This window comes from Scleropages formosus, chromosome 6 (genome assembly GCF_900964775.1).
Source record: "Scleropages formosus chromosome 6, fSclFor1.1, whole genome shotgun sequence".
In the NCBI taxonomy this organism is placed as follows: domain Eukaryota; kingdom Metazoa; phylum Chordata; class Actinopteri; order Osteoglossiformes; family Osteoglossidae; genus Scleropages; species Scleropages formosus.
This window is the reverse complement of record NC_041811.1, coordinates 20,867,961-20,882,573: the sequence shown is the minus strand read 5'-3', so window position 1 is coordinate 20,882,573 and position 14,613 is coordinate 20,867,961. Positions and strand designations below refer to the sequence as shown.

The following is a 14,613-nucleotide window of genomic DNA, read 5'->3' as shown; positions in this document are numbered from 1 at the left end:
ATCAGTTCTTTTTTTAAAGAGAAATGGATCTGTGTGGCACTCAGTTGGGAAGATCTCATAACCTCCTTGAGTTTGTGATGGTAAAAGTACCCTGGAAGTTGAACCCTCCCATTAAAAGGAAGAGAACTCCAGTGGCTCTGACACTTTTTTTTTTGTGAATGCTGCACACAAGAGGAGCAGACTGATGCTAGTTTTGGACAAAGTGGCCATGCATCTTACGGACTGCTAGTATGCTGACATTGTGTTCATGGATCTGTCTGATGCTTTCCTTACAGATGAGTGATGTATTGCAATTAGAAGAACAAACATGTTTTAGGCATGCAGCTGGAGATATTTTCAGACTTTTGTTCTTGATGCTCTAACAGTTCAGGGCTACTGTGTCAATGTGTGGACAAAAGTTTACTTTGTAGAATGAGGAAGATTCTCTGGGAATGAGGGTGTTCTGGGCCTTGTTCTAGCAGACCCTTAATCTCTGCATGTTAGTATACACACACACACTATAGTGTTTTGGGAATTCAAAAGCAAAATGTTTTCATGCAGAAGGTTGCTTTATAAGGCATAAATGATTAGAACAAATTGTGAAAGAGTGCATTAACCAGGCTTGTACTCAGTTGAAAGTCAATTTATGGAGGAGGTATACTACATGGAAAGGTTAGTTCTAAAGACCCACAACTAAAATGTAGCATAATCAGTTTCTGAAGGAGTTCCACCATTATGTGGAACTCCATCACTAATGCAGGACTTCTAACTTGAAGCACATACTGGTTGCAAGTTTGACTGAACTCAAAGCATATCCATATAGGATTGGTGGTTTCCTACCACTATTGGTGAGTATTAACAGGATAACAGCTGCTGAACAAAGTATTGGGAAGCCCCCCTACTTCCACTGTAAGAAAAAAGTTGAATATGAATTTTGCATCAGGGAAAATAAAGCAATAGGAACAGGTACCCTTACAGAAACTAAGGCAGTGATACAAAGTGGTAGGTAGTTTTAGTCCAGTCCTGTACCAAAGTGTTGTATAGCACTGAGTGAGCCATGGCATTTGAGTGGATGTTTGCCTTCGGGTTGCTTGCCAAATCAGTTTTGCATCTGAAGAGTTTCCTGTAACTTGAAGGCTTGCATAACAGTCTCAGGAACTTAAATCCAAAATGGTTAAGACTCAAGACTGCAGTACAACTCATAGCCAATGCTCTTGGCATATTGCACACAAACATTTGCATGTTGGAATTAACTGCACACTGAAAGCCAGTGTTCAGTAGTAACTATCCATTAAGGAGTTCACACATATGATCACTAGACCCATGTATGAACTTGAAATAGGGTACAATTTATTAGCTTTTTTGTAAACAATCTGGAAAGAACACATGAAAAGTGCAGGATTTGAACAGTGTTGGGGCAAGTGAAGTTAGTGGAAGGTGGTTTGGAGAAGTTGCATCAGCTGGCTATGCTCTGTAGATCAGCTGGTTTTCTGTGACAGCAGAATAGCTTATTGGGTCAACTTCAGGTCATCAAGTCCTGGAAAGAGAGAAGTTGTTACATTTTGCCATATGACTAGTTTGAAATTAGTTGCATTGCACTGAAATTACTGATCTCTCACCTGGGGGTGAATATGGTGAAAGTTGTGGTGCTCAGGCAAAGGGATCACCAAAGGGGTCTCCAAAAGGGTCAGAAGCACTTGGCTGGGGCATTGGTGAGCTCTGAGACACATTGGAAGAGTACAAGGTTGTACATGAATATTCTTGATCAGATGTACAATGCAATATATTGCATTTAATTGGGCTCAGCATGATGGACTTTGGCAGGGAAGAGAATTGCCATCATTTTGTTCTGTAGAGCTTGCATAATGAACTAGCTTGCCATAATTGAAGGAGCAGGTTCAAAGGGATCAGCCCCAAAAGGGTCAGCAAACAGATCCTGGGCTGAGGCAGTGGTTGCAGGTGTCTGTCGGGGTGCAGGTTTGGGTGGCTCTACAGAAGAACACAGCAGAAATTAAGTTCCCACTGAAGAGGGGGGGAGGAGGAAAAAAAAAAAAAAAATCTAGGTAAACCCATGTCTTGAAAGGTCCATATTATACATTAAACTACCATACCAGTAATTTTAGTATACAAAATTACTTTGCTATTGTTACCTGTACATTAGCCAGAACTGATTCTATCAGGAAACCAATCATTACCACTGATTTTGCTTGATAGCTGATCAATGTCAAAGTCATCATGATCTGCTGCCTCTTGGGCAAGTCCCACTTTGCTGGAGAAGTACTCTGCAAAGGGACCACTATTTGAGCTAGGGACAGTCCCCTGCTCATTCTTTTTTGCTGGTTGTGATGGGGGTTTAGCCATTTGGAAGTTCTTGAACATGTCTTTCACATTCTTCTGCTCTTTCTCCCCTAGAGGGTCCAAGGCAGTAAAGGCACTTTCAACCTTAGGAGGATCTGCTGGTGCTGGACGAGGAGGGGGCTGACGCTGAGGGGTTGAAGCCTGCTGCATTCCCATCATAGCTCCCAGCATGGAGGGGGGCACCATGCTGGTTTGAAGAGAACCAGCCATGGGAGGCTGAGGCCAGACTACAGGGGCTACAGGGCCTCTGACCTGACCCCAGGGTGGGGACTGAGAGTGAGCTGCACCAAAAGGTGGTGCTATATGCACCCATGCAGGCATGGATGGGGTGCCAAAAGCTGACTGGGGAACAGGCCCTGTGACCTGAGAAATACCACTAGGTGATGGAAACATGGTGGGGCCTGGTGGTCTCCATGCTGATGTCCCTGAGGTAAGGTTTGTAGAAGGACCTCCCAGTGGCAGTGTTCCTATGGGAAATAGGAATAACTCAAACAGCATACCAGTAGTACTTCTACATAAGCAAGATTGCCCTGCTTAAAGTACACCATCATACAATACCTAGTCCCTGTAGAGAAGTGGCATTTCCCACACCTGAGGCTGTGGTACCAGTGGTTATGGGACCACTGCTGAAGAGATCCATAGTGTTACACTGGGCAGGGTCAGAAAGGGGAGAGACTTCTGGCTGGCCAGCTGAACCAAACAAGTCTGATCCAAAAACATTTGTAGGAGACTGTTGGGAACAAAGCAGCAAGAATGAACTTTCATAAAGTTACTGAAACATTGTTTTAGGCTTTTTCCAGAGTACTGAAAGTCATTGGATGCTTCTAAAGACTTAGAACTACAAAGAAATCATGCCTTCTCAAATGGAGGCTTACCTTTAAGGTTATCACTGATGCATGAAAGGAAATAAGACATTAGGTATGGCTTACTAGATGAAAGCAGTGTTAAATGGTTTGGAAATTGCTATAACCAAATGTTTTAGCTGTCAAAATCTCAACCTCTTAAAGTACTCTTTTCCAAGTGCAGTAAGCATTAAATGAGACATGCACAATTAAAAATCAAGGCAGAGTTTTCCAACCATGATCTGAGAGAAACCCATTCTATTAGCTGAAGAACCTAAACTACCCATTACTGGATTATTCATCTAGAGATGAACTGATTAAATTTCAACTCTGCCTCTGGGAGGCATCTTGATATGCACATGTATATTTCTAGAAAACCAGTCTCCAAGACCAGGTTTGACACCCTTAGTCTACAAGGAACTGACAAGTAAAGTGTCTGGCTTCACCTTAACACTCCTCCTTCCTCGTCCAGCCTTTGTGTTGGGTGGAGGTGGACTAATGAGCATAGACTCCTTTGGTGGTACAGAGACCTCTGAAAACCCCACCAGATCACCATTTACTCCATTTTGCAGCTGTGTGCTCTTGCAAGTACTCTCAAGAAATGGGTTCAGAGAGGACTTCGACATGCTGTTCTGCTCCTTGACTAGGAGCCCATCCTTTATCCAGGTTGCTGGTAATGTTTGTGTAGGCCAGTGGTCATTCACTAATGACTGAATCATAGCTCTACTGGATAACTGATCAAATTGCTGACCAAAACAGTCAGAGTCACCATTCTGATGACTGCCATTCAGCTTTGGCTGATTTGTGTCTTGCCAAGTTTCTCCATGGCCAAATGAGCCTGGAATGTCCATGGAGGCTGGTTGGTTGCTTTTGGAGAAAAGTTTGTCACTGAAAGGATCAGGGATCAAGTCTGATGTAGAAGTGTTCTCAGCTATAATACTGGGCTGAGATTTGGACCAAAAGACAGAGGAAGTGAAAGGATTTCCCTTCACAAAGTTCTGATTGTCATCAACCTCAGAGGACAGATCCAACAAGAGGGTATCGTTTGCTTCCTGATTATTGGGAAGGGGGAGAAAAAAGAAAAATCAGTTTTGAAGCCAGAGAAATGCTCATTTACAAAAGTGAAAGTTTCATGCCATGAAGAATTTAAGCATTTATGATCTCAACATGCAAATTGTTATACAAGTTATACTGGGATGAGCAAGCAAGAAGATTGTGCTGAGCTGAATAGGGGTGTACACCACTGGAACATGCTGATTTGTCATTCTGTGGATTGTGCATACAATACCATTTGTAATGTGATTACCTTAGATTTCAATCATGGCCATTTTATCAAGGCCCAGTGAAATGCCAACTTTCTTAATCTTTAAAATATCCTGCTGCAAAACCATCATGCTTGATATGAGGGCTTAACACCAAATCATAGTACTCAACCTTTTAACAGTACAGATGGGAGATTGCTACCTATAGCAAGTAGAACTGATGGCTTCTGTACTGTCTTAATTACTAGTTTAATAATTTTCAGAATAGCCAGGTTGATGTTATACTTGCTCCACTGGAATTGCTTCTGTGGTATGTTGTTTCTGTACATAGACCAAAAACTGCTAAAATTTATACTTCAGTAGACATTACAGTATCATACATTAAGTTCAACCTGTTTTACAACTTACTGAGGGAGAGTGCAAATCTGGAGGAGTTGACATGTCACCAAACAGGTCCAGCTGGTCAACAGCCTACAACATGGAGAGTCAGTTCTGACCACAATTTATATAAGTGGTGACTCATTACATGTCCCATCTATTGGGATACTAGATGAATGTCAGTCATTTTTTTTTGGATAAAGTCAGCTGGATGAACTGTCAAGGAACTGTTTAGCAGAGGGCTACCTTTCAGCAACTAATGCTGACAGAATGAGACAAAGCAGTCACAGTACATAACCTGCTAGATGTAAAGACTAGCATTTGTTAGAGAACAGTGACCACCAAGTACAGCTCAGAAATCCAGGGGTTCTTAGAGTGGTCTATCCAGCTTGGTTTGTAATATTCCAAATCTAAGATACCTGAACACATTTATCTGCATACTCACTTTTAAGTTCTCTCCTTGGCCTTCAGTATTAAGCAAGGCATCACTCCCATTCTGTAAATTCAGTTTATGTTACTCATTGTAAAGTACACAGCTTTCAAAGCAGACTGCATTGTTGCAGCCATTTATACATTTGGGTTAGACCCCCCCAACCTGGAATTATTCCCCATTTCAATGGGGAATTTATACTTACCAGTACAACCTTGTTATCCATTTCATCCTAAGAAAAAAAGATGCATAAGCTGACTTAAGTACAATAAAAGCTTAAACAAGCAGCATTTAATAGTACAACCAAGTCAAATACTTCACAATGATACTTTTTCATTGATCAGTTGATCATTTTCTCCTGACTCATGATTTAGTACATGAGGATTATGACCCCAAATTTCAACTTTGGAAGTTTAGTAAAGAATCAAGATTCTGCAACAGATGAGGAAACTTGTACCATTATACTACTTAACTCCAGTAATGCTATGGTGCCTTATGCACTTACTGTCTTTGGACCTTCTGCTTCTTTCTTCTTCATGTTAAAAATTAACTGAAAGAGATCCTTCAGGTCCATCACCAATGGCTCAGCCTGTGAGAATAAGTACTAACACATCAGGACATTGTGCTGAAAGGAAATACAAATTTAAACAAGTCAAACATTGTGTAGTAGTATAAAATAACCTGTCCAAGCCATTCAGGACTGGGTCCTGGCATGAGCTAGGACCTTTCCAATTGCTTCTTCAAGATCATTCTTTGTTGCAATAGAAGTGAGGACCTCAGAGCCAAATAGTTTTCAGAGCTGAAATCAGTATGCTAATGTGTCCTTTGGGCTTCTGTGTACCTGCTGGGCAGTCTTTATGGCAAAAAACTGGTGCTGTCCCTCCGCGCCACACACATAGCCGAAGGCCCTGTTGTCTGTCACATCCCGTGCAATGAAGGAAATCTTACTCACAGCATGTTCATGCTCTATTACCTGGGAGAGATCCAGAGCAAGGAGGGAAGAATTCATTGCCTAAGTAACATGCTTAAATGTCACCATGAATAGTTTCCCCATTAGCATATCCACCACAAGCTGAACTCTACAGCAGTATTTGTAACAGCAATGTTAACATGTAGCTACATGTGCAGCAGCTAACATCCAACTGAATGGACTTACCCCCATTTTCTCATCAATAATTTTAATCCCAGATAAAGATATGGTGACCCAGATTCTTTGTTTGTGCTTTCCCTGGGATCGAGCGGCTACTGCCATGCCCTATGGAAGAAAGAATATAAACAAGGGCAACCGCATCTCCGCCCTCTCCTGAACACAAGGGGGAAGACATGCCTTTAGTTTCATCATGGAGTCCTGGCTCATTTTATCCCCTCTGGCTTCAGGTACATCATCCACACCAATTAGCTTGGCTTTGTATCGTACCCCATCTCCTTTGAATCTAGCCAGCAAAAATTCATCATTTTTCTCTGGACCTGCAAGGCAAAAAACCAGCAACAAATTTCAGAAGACTGAGTTATGGGTTTGTCATGTATCCTATGGTTGCCACCAAGCACCATAATCTTAAGTTACTCATGTCTAAACAGCCACAATACTAAAACAAGCACTTGTTTCCCCCCCCCTTTACTGGTCTTGTGAATCCTTACATCAGGACACATTTGAAATACCTTCTGGTATTTAAAGGACTCAGACATGGTACATTCTTTCACACCATTCTGGTGAAGGACAACCATACTTTGAAATTAGCACTTTTCCATTCCACTAGTTGTTAATGGGAACAGAACTCAATTTAAAGTGCAGCCTGTGATAAGTAGGAATCTAACCAATGAGAACAATGCCATTCCTTGAGTTGTGGGGGGAAAGTGCCACTTCCTCTAGCACATTAAAGGAGCACTTGCCAAAATGTCATGCAAACCTTTAGTTTGCAATCTTGCATTGCACAGCACTGTTCTTCATCCTTGATACTGTGCCCAAGGTAACCAAGCAAAGCAATTCAGTGATGGATGCTATGTTAGACCTGATCAGCAGTGAATACCTCTGTTCAGATAGCAGCAAGTCAGCAAAAATTGACGTTATACCCATAAGGATTTAGAGGCAATATAATATACAGCAAGTATAAAGGCCGAGTCATTGATATAAATAGATTGGGGTGAAACTTTCCCTACTTCTGGCTTCTCATTGTGTCAACTACAGCAACATTTTACCTCCATCTGGGACTTCAGAAATCCTACTGCAAAGAATTTACTGAATACCAAATTTATAAAGGGTATGAATAACTTCTATGAAATCAATTTGGTCTGCAAAATCAAGTGGCTATGAAGTCCTGAGTACACAGAGCATTTGAATGTTCCAATAGTTACTTGGAGCACAGTGCAGAGCCACAAGGTTGAAATCTGTTAATTCATGCCAAGAATTTCTAGTCATAAACCTATAATAGTTCATGCATTCAAGGCCACAAGGGGCCTGACAAAACCTGATGGTTACTTTTGCAAACCCATGCACTTAAATGATAAACTGGATTGCCACAACTGTCACATGTGACCTGTTACTCATTGTGAGAAGTTTAGCTCCAAGTTACCTGGAAGTAGCTTGGGAAAAGTGAAGCCTTGATCAAACCACCACTTCACACAAAACTGTAAGGCCAAGTACAGCTTAGCAAAATAAGTCTCGCCAAACATTAGGTTAAAGAGCTCTGGAATGTTTGACAGGCTTGGTATTTCATTGGGGAACATAACCTGCTTAAAGTTGAGAAAAATCAGCAATGTGAAACCCTTCAACCAGTTAGCCCATTAATGGAATACTCAGGTTCTTCTTTCAGTGATCGCTCTGTCAATATTCTCCATATACATAGGGTGTGGTGAAAGTTTAGTTTCTACACTGCTCAAAGTTCTCCACTAAGATCCGAGGAAGCCTTGCATAAACATCTTTACATCAGAGGCTGAATGGGAACAAACCCTGAACATGCTGGGGGGGGAGGGGGAAAAAAATTTCCTAGATAAACTTTAACTAGAAGCATCATGGGCTGTTAATGTTTTTACTTGATCTGCTTAACCAAAGCAGACTCACTACCAGTTGTATAGCTTGTAATGATAGTGTCCAAAACACCTACCATGCAAGTCAAAGCCATACAAGTTGCTTGACTGAACTTCTAGACTATGAAAGTATTTAATAAAAGCTGTAAGCATGCAAGTAAACTGCTATAGGGGATCTTTCCAAATAGCCTACCTTTTTTCTTTTCCCTCTTGGAAGCAGTCTTGGCAGTGCCTAGGTCAGCTTGGTTGTTCACAGTGGTGTCTACTTCTGTTGACATGATGGAAGGCCAGCCCCACTGGATTTCTGGGAGTGTCAGGATAGGCAGCTCCTTCGTGTCAAGTTCTGAGCAGCTCGTTTGCTCAATAGTCAGTCAGTAGCACCTGCAGAGACAGAAAATGCTATTCCACACTGATTAACAGACCTCTAAATCCAGCTGGAGGCTGTAGACTTTGACCATAGCTTTTGAGGCCAGCTGGACTGGCTCAGTCTATATGGGCTATAGCATTTGTAGGTAAGCAGTTGCAAGGTACATGCATTACATTAGTGAGCCCTGTACATCAGATACCATTTGGTCATTAACATTGAATTAATGATTAGTCACAAGCACCTTGATTACATTTTAATCAACTGCATTTCAATTGTTTTTACAGACAGAATGAAAAATTCAGGAATCTGGTCAGTTGGTCAAGACAAGTCTAGTACTGCCACTAACCCCCCCCATCCTAAAAATGTTTCCTTATCACAGCCTTTGGCATATGGAACCTAAGGATTAATGGAAGTGATTTGGGTGTTACTCCATGATTAGGCTGAAAATGCCTTCATCTCACTATATGCAGATGTTTACATTTGCTTTCCAATAGTTCTGAAAAAGCCATTCGAGTTCTTTGGATGCACTTTTCTGCATTGTAATCAGAAAAAAATACCAGGAAGTTCACCAGAACTAGGAAATTCCTTTTGCAATTAGTGAAAAATTAAGACATATTGGATATTGTAACTTATGATCACCAAGTCAATCCCATTCCAGCAAGTAGTATGTATACAGCATGCATAAAATTAGTCATTTGTAATTGCAGAAAGTCCCTTAGTGTTGCAGCTCTCTGGCACCTACTAGAATCACTGATCTAGGCTAGGAGTATACCTTGGACAGGATGCCTATCCACCTCAGGGCAACAACATCAGACATGGCCAATTTCCCATCAGCCAGTTACCTGAAAGGCAGGTCTCTGGGCTGCAGGAAGAATCTTATAGGAACAGAAGATGTAGACTTTGCTAAACTAAGCTGGATTTAAACAGGTGCTGTGAATGCTACCTGCTCTGCCATAATAGAATTCCTACAATTAAAACCCAATTTACATGAAGTTTCTCCATGGGTCCTATCTGAACACTAGTTTGTCACCCCTGAACCAGAACTTAATGTTTCTATGGATGTGCCAAATTCCCCAAACAGTGATAAGGGCTCTAGCTACTATTAGACCAATATTCCTGCTAACTCCAGTTAATGCACTTCATGTTTAATATTGGGCTAATGGTTCTTCATTAGAGATTTCACCACTCTGCAGACCAACTTAAGGTAAGTTTAGCACTCAAGGGCAACAGGTGGTGGAATGTATTCAATTCCACTTAAATTTACACTTGGCACCACAGCACCTCCCAAACATGTCTTGTCTGAGAATGTTTCAAATAAGACTTCTTCCAAACGGTCCTGCAGTGAAAGTATACATCTGAGACTAACTCAAATGGAAGTGACCAAGCTGAGGACAATGCAGTTGTTTCAGATGAACATATATTGAGGAGAAAGTGCCACAGTGGCAGTTGTTTTTAATGTGTAGAAGTTATGTTGCACCCTTTCACAATAAAAGCAGTTAAGATCTCCTTTAAGTGTTGCATTTACTGCTAGATGTGTTTAAAGTTTAAACTGACATTCATTTCCTGCAGTGGAGTATGAACTGTCACCACCAAGTCATGCATGTTCCCTTGGAAAATCTCATGTGATGTCTAACAGGAAACAAATACCCAATTTTCAGAGCTAGACCTGAAACCACTGTACTGGAAGCCCATTGTCTTTACTTTCACAGCCTTCTCTCAAGAAGGAGAGAACTTCATAGATATTGCCATACCTTTGCCATGCAGTGCCAACTGGGAAATGGTGACACTGTACTGGGGATGATTGCTTTCCAATGTTACCCCCAATATTTGGGGGGAGTATTGTAAGCAAAATATTGAAAGAAATTAAGTTCATGTACAACAGGTCAACTAACTTGTTGCCAAGTTTAGAGTATAGTTGGAGCATTAGAAATATTTTAGGGAAATGCCAGAAAAATGCATCCAGCAGATCACTTTCAATTCCTCATCCTTTACTATAGTTCAGAACCATTGGGTCATACATTGAAGACCTAATGGACTAGTGCCATACCAACAAGTGTTTTCATGACCAAATTTCACCCCCCCAGGCTCATATGTGGAGCAGATTGCATTACCCATTTTATAAAATGCTGGAATCCACTTATAGCCCATCAAGTCACCGAACTCAGTATAGGAAGTTGATATTGATCTTTATCAAGTGGACTTAGACAGCTGACATGTTGCTAACTGACTAGCTAATAGAAAGTCAAGTTTTTATTTTGGGAATTCATTCATGAATTATTTCAAGCATGCCATCAGATAAAAGGAATTTAGCAGGATACCATTTCATGTCATCCCAGGGTTTCACATAGTATAGATGAGGGTACCCATTTAAACAAGGGTAAGTTAATTGGCACAACTGGACAAATTACTTGTCCAGTAGTACTGCAAGATGAGAAACTTGCAAGAGCTACATCCAACAGCAGCAGCTCTAACCCATACACTTACATTTCATGTGCAATATCAAAGTGGTTATGTCACTTGTCAAACCATCACAAGCTACATGGAGTCAACATTCCCACTATGGCAAAATAAACTGAACACACCATCTCAAACTAAGCCAACCCCTGTCAAGTGACATTTGAGTTGTTTAGTAACTAAATGATGCTGAGCCAGGCTGACTTTGCCCCATTTTAGGCCTTGGGTCAGCAACATTTCTTGTCCCAGTATAGTAGGGACTATAAATTAAGCATTTGGATGAGAAGCTTTAACCCTTTGTACTACTCTGACTTCTCCATGGCTAAATTAAGATGATCCTGGCTCTGCATGGAGGCAGAACAGAATGCCAATAATGGTAGCAGAGCTGGAGGTACAGTACTGTGCTCAAGTCACGGCTATTCAGTTCATGACTTGAAAGTCAGCCACCTACAAGGAGGAAGTCAGAACATTACAATAGATCACAGTAATGGAGGTGTCTGGGCACTTAAATTGTCTTGAACACAGAATGGAGAGAGTCAGAAAACATTCTGAATATATAGGAAAGCGCTGAGGTTCCATGATAAAGAGCGCATGCAGTCACGTCATTAAATAGATATTGTCCACCGCATCCAGTGCACAGCACAGTTTGGTCGTCACCGGTGTCACCACGTTCTGCATCCCGGGAGTTCAGCCTTAGCCGCCACCCCAACACGCATGCGCACTTTATCCCTCTGACAAGGGAGCTAGGCTCACGTGCGCGGCAGATCAAGAGGATACTCAGTTCGGGGAGCGAAAGTCCGTCACACGGGTAACAACTCGTACAGGTGGTGTACCATTTGCCTACCAATTTTTACTACTAGTTCCATGTCTCACCTGTCCTGAGAAAGCGCGCACACAGTCCGGATCTTCGCGATATATATATATATATATATATATATATATATATATATATATATATATATATATGATTCAGTCATGCATACGAAGCGTTACTGTGAAATAAGCGATAATATTGGCAACTTGTTTAACACAGTCGACACCTGCCTGGCTGACCACGTAATTCTCAAAGCATGCCAACCAGTACGATTATAACAATTGTATTTGTAACAGTGTGCCTCAAACATTTCTTTAGGCACTTGTCCGTGTGTTATTCATTTCAGGGGTCTATGATGTAGGAGTAAATTATACCAGTACGCAGAACAAGTCTGCGCAAAACCGAAACTCATGACATTCTTGCACAGCTCTTGAATTGCATGTGCAATTTAAAAACCCTTCAGCATAATGAAACATACCACGTATCACTTTTTTTTTTTTTAAAAAATGCTAACACTACTGAAGTATTAATTCATGATTAACATCTGAAACCGCTTTATAATGGCTGCAGAGAAATTAAGCGAACTGATTTTTAGTCTGGGTACGCAAAACGGCAAATACAACAAACGGAAAATTAGTTCCATGTTTGTGGTGCGTGCAAGTTTCAAAAAAAGACTCACTTAAAGGCCACTCGCCTTCGCGAAGTTAAGTTAAGTACCAAAGGACATCACACGTTCCTTACAATGCAAGAAGGTAAATGACCACACGGCAAGTCGTCAACACTCGTTCATCTAGTGATGAATATTAGAAGCTTCCCAAATTAAGTCATCGCTTCACCCCAGGGACCCTCAGGAACTAAACCCCGAACGAACACTGTGTGACTGTGCTGCAATAGATTCGCCGTCAGCTAAACAGCTTCTAGAGCCGAAGCGGTGGGTCTGCGGTCACGTCACACCGTTCCTCTGAAAGGAAACAAATATAACGAAACGAGCCGCACAGATGACATGTCATGAACCAGGAAAGTAGTGTAATGCGCAAACCGGGAAACTGAATTCACACAATTAAGAGTCACTTTAAGTAATTCCACTTCAGTTACAGGGACTTACCGCGCCGAACACCCCAAACTGCTCACGAGTGCACTGTGCGGTCTCCAAATAAAAAGAAAATATTTAAAAAAAAAAAAAAATTCACGCTCACCGTCAGAAAGGCCGCAGTGTCACACCGCACATGCTCCCGCAGGGTCACCGGGCCCGCGCGCGAAGAGACGGGTGAGTGAGCGAGCGAGCGAACTGCGCTCGAGCCCCTCGCAGTGGGTCCTGATCGGGAGGCGCCGCACCGAAGAGTGAGCGGAGCTGTGGTGAACTGTGCTGCCAGGGCCGGGTTACTCCCCCACCGCGCGGAATCCTTCCATCCCCCCCTCGTTCCACGCTTTTAACACCTCCACCCCCAGCAGCGCGATCACTGGCCCAGCAATGCCCGCTAATTGAAATGGGTATCCACCCCCTGCGGATCAGGACGGGACGCACAGCTGCAGGCCACTTTCCTGCTAGTAATGCGGGTTATAATACTTGTTATTTTAAATAAATTATAGGAAATGGGATAGTGAGGGGGGCGCGGTGGCGCAGTGGGTTGGACCACAGTCCTGCTCTCCGGTGGGTCTGGGGTTCGAGTCCCGCTTGGGGTGCCTTGCGACGGACTGGCGTCCCGTCCTGGGTGTGTCCCTTACGCCCTGAGTTGCCGGGTAGGCTCCGGTTCCCCGTGACCCCGTATGGGACAAGCGGTTCTGATAATGTGTGTGTGGGATAGTGTTGTGTGAAAACTTCACACCGTTAGTTGTATCAAATAAGACAGACAAGGTGTGTGCTTCAGACAGTGTTTTTTTTTTTTTTTTGGTCATTAAAGTAGCACTGCAAACGATGTATATTGCAAGTAATGTTATTATTTTGTTTGTTTGTTCCTGATGTGACCTCAACCCCAGAGGTGGTAGTACTATGTATATATTTGTTTATGTATTTATGGACACAGGACCCGACAAGCATCTTTTCCTCCTTATTCGCCTTCACCTTCATATCCTGTGATATTTTCTTAAAGGTGCTGCGGTGGAAGTACAAAACAGAAGAAACTGATTAAAGTTCTGTTCCTTTTTTCCTTTCTTTGACAACTTTATCCATATCGCATAGGTTTGTACAGTAACTAAGATGCAGTTGTTTAGCTTTTTATAGAACTGGGTACACTGTGTCCTCGTAATAGTAACATTTGAGTTACATTTTTCAAATATCTGTATTGTTTTCCAGTTTGAAATTCCACACACACATTGTCTGAAACAGCTTGTCCCAAGCAGGGGTCGTGCGAACCAGAGCAGAACCCGGCAGCACGGGGTAGGGAACACACCCAGGATGGGACATCAGTCCATCTCAAGACACCCCAAGCAGGACTCAAACCCCAGACCCACCAGAGAGCAGGTACAGGCCAAACCCGCTGCACCACCGCACCACTGCATCCCCCTTTTAAAATTCCATTATATTCCAAAATATATTTTCCTCACTGTTCTGTTTTCCAGAACTATTGTTTGTTGCAAAGGTAAAACAACTTGCACTTCCAAGGCCAGCTGCAAATTGCAAGTGAAATGCACTCAAGTATGAGAACATCTTAATTCAACTCACTTTCAGAGTGTTTACAGCTAGTGTCTGCTGTCCCTTGGTCACT

At 42.2% G+C, this 14,613-nt stretch overlaps 1 protein-coding gene across 4 annotated transcripts; it reads right to left on the bottom strand.

The window, feature by feature from the left end:
* Positions 1–1,307: 1,307 nt before the first annotated feature.
* On the bottom strand, positions 1,308–13,438 carry dab2 (DAB adaptor protein 2). 4 transcript variants are annotated; one of them, XM_018736847.2, is made up of 15 exons: positions 13,105–13,438; positions 8,467–8,654; positions 6,577–6,716; positions 6,406–6,504; positions 6,091–6,222; positions 5,755–5,838; positions 5,455–5,481; positions 5,265–5,315; positions 4,850–4,912; positions 3,626–4,231; positions 2,896–3,067; positions 2,175–2,804; positions 1,859–1,968; positions 1,599–1,698; positions 1,308–1,516 (listed from the first exon to the last, which is right to left on the bottom strand). In XM_018736847.2, exons 2-14 carry the CDS (start codon positions 8,549–8,551, stop codon positions 1,630–1,632), a joined length of 2,268 nt encoding a protein of 755 aa, XP_018592363.1. In that variant the 5' UTR covers positions 8,552–8,654; positions 13,105–13,438; the 3' UTR covers positions 1,308–1,516; positions 1,599–1,629. The 4 variants fall into 4 exon arrangements, with proteins under 4 accessions (XP_018592363.1, XP_018592364.1, XP_029108805.1 ...); XM_018736848.2 differs by having other exon boundaries at positions 2,929–3,067; XM_029252972.1 differs by lacking the exon at positions 13,105–13,438 and adding an exon at positions 13,014–13,062.
* Positions 13,439–14,613: the final 1,175 nt, after the last annotated feature.

Excerpts from the sequence above, each read along its gene's own strand:
- dab2 (XM_018736847.2), bottom strand. The coding sequence starts at position 8,551 with ATGTCAACAGAAGTAGACACCACTGTGAACAACCAAGCTGACCTAGGC. Across the intron at positions 3,068-3,625 it reads GAGGAAGGAGGAGTGTTAAG|TCTCCTACAAATGTTTTTGG; the intron begins GTGAAGCCAGAC and ends TGTTCCCAACAG. Across the intron at positions 2,805-2,895 it reads CACTTCTCTACAGGGACTAG|GAACACTGCCACTGGGAGGT; the intron begins GTATTGTATGAT and ends TATTTCCCATAG.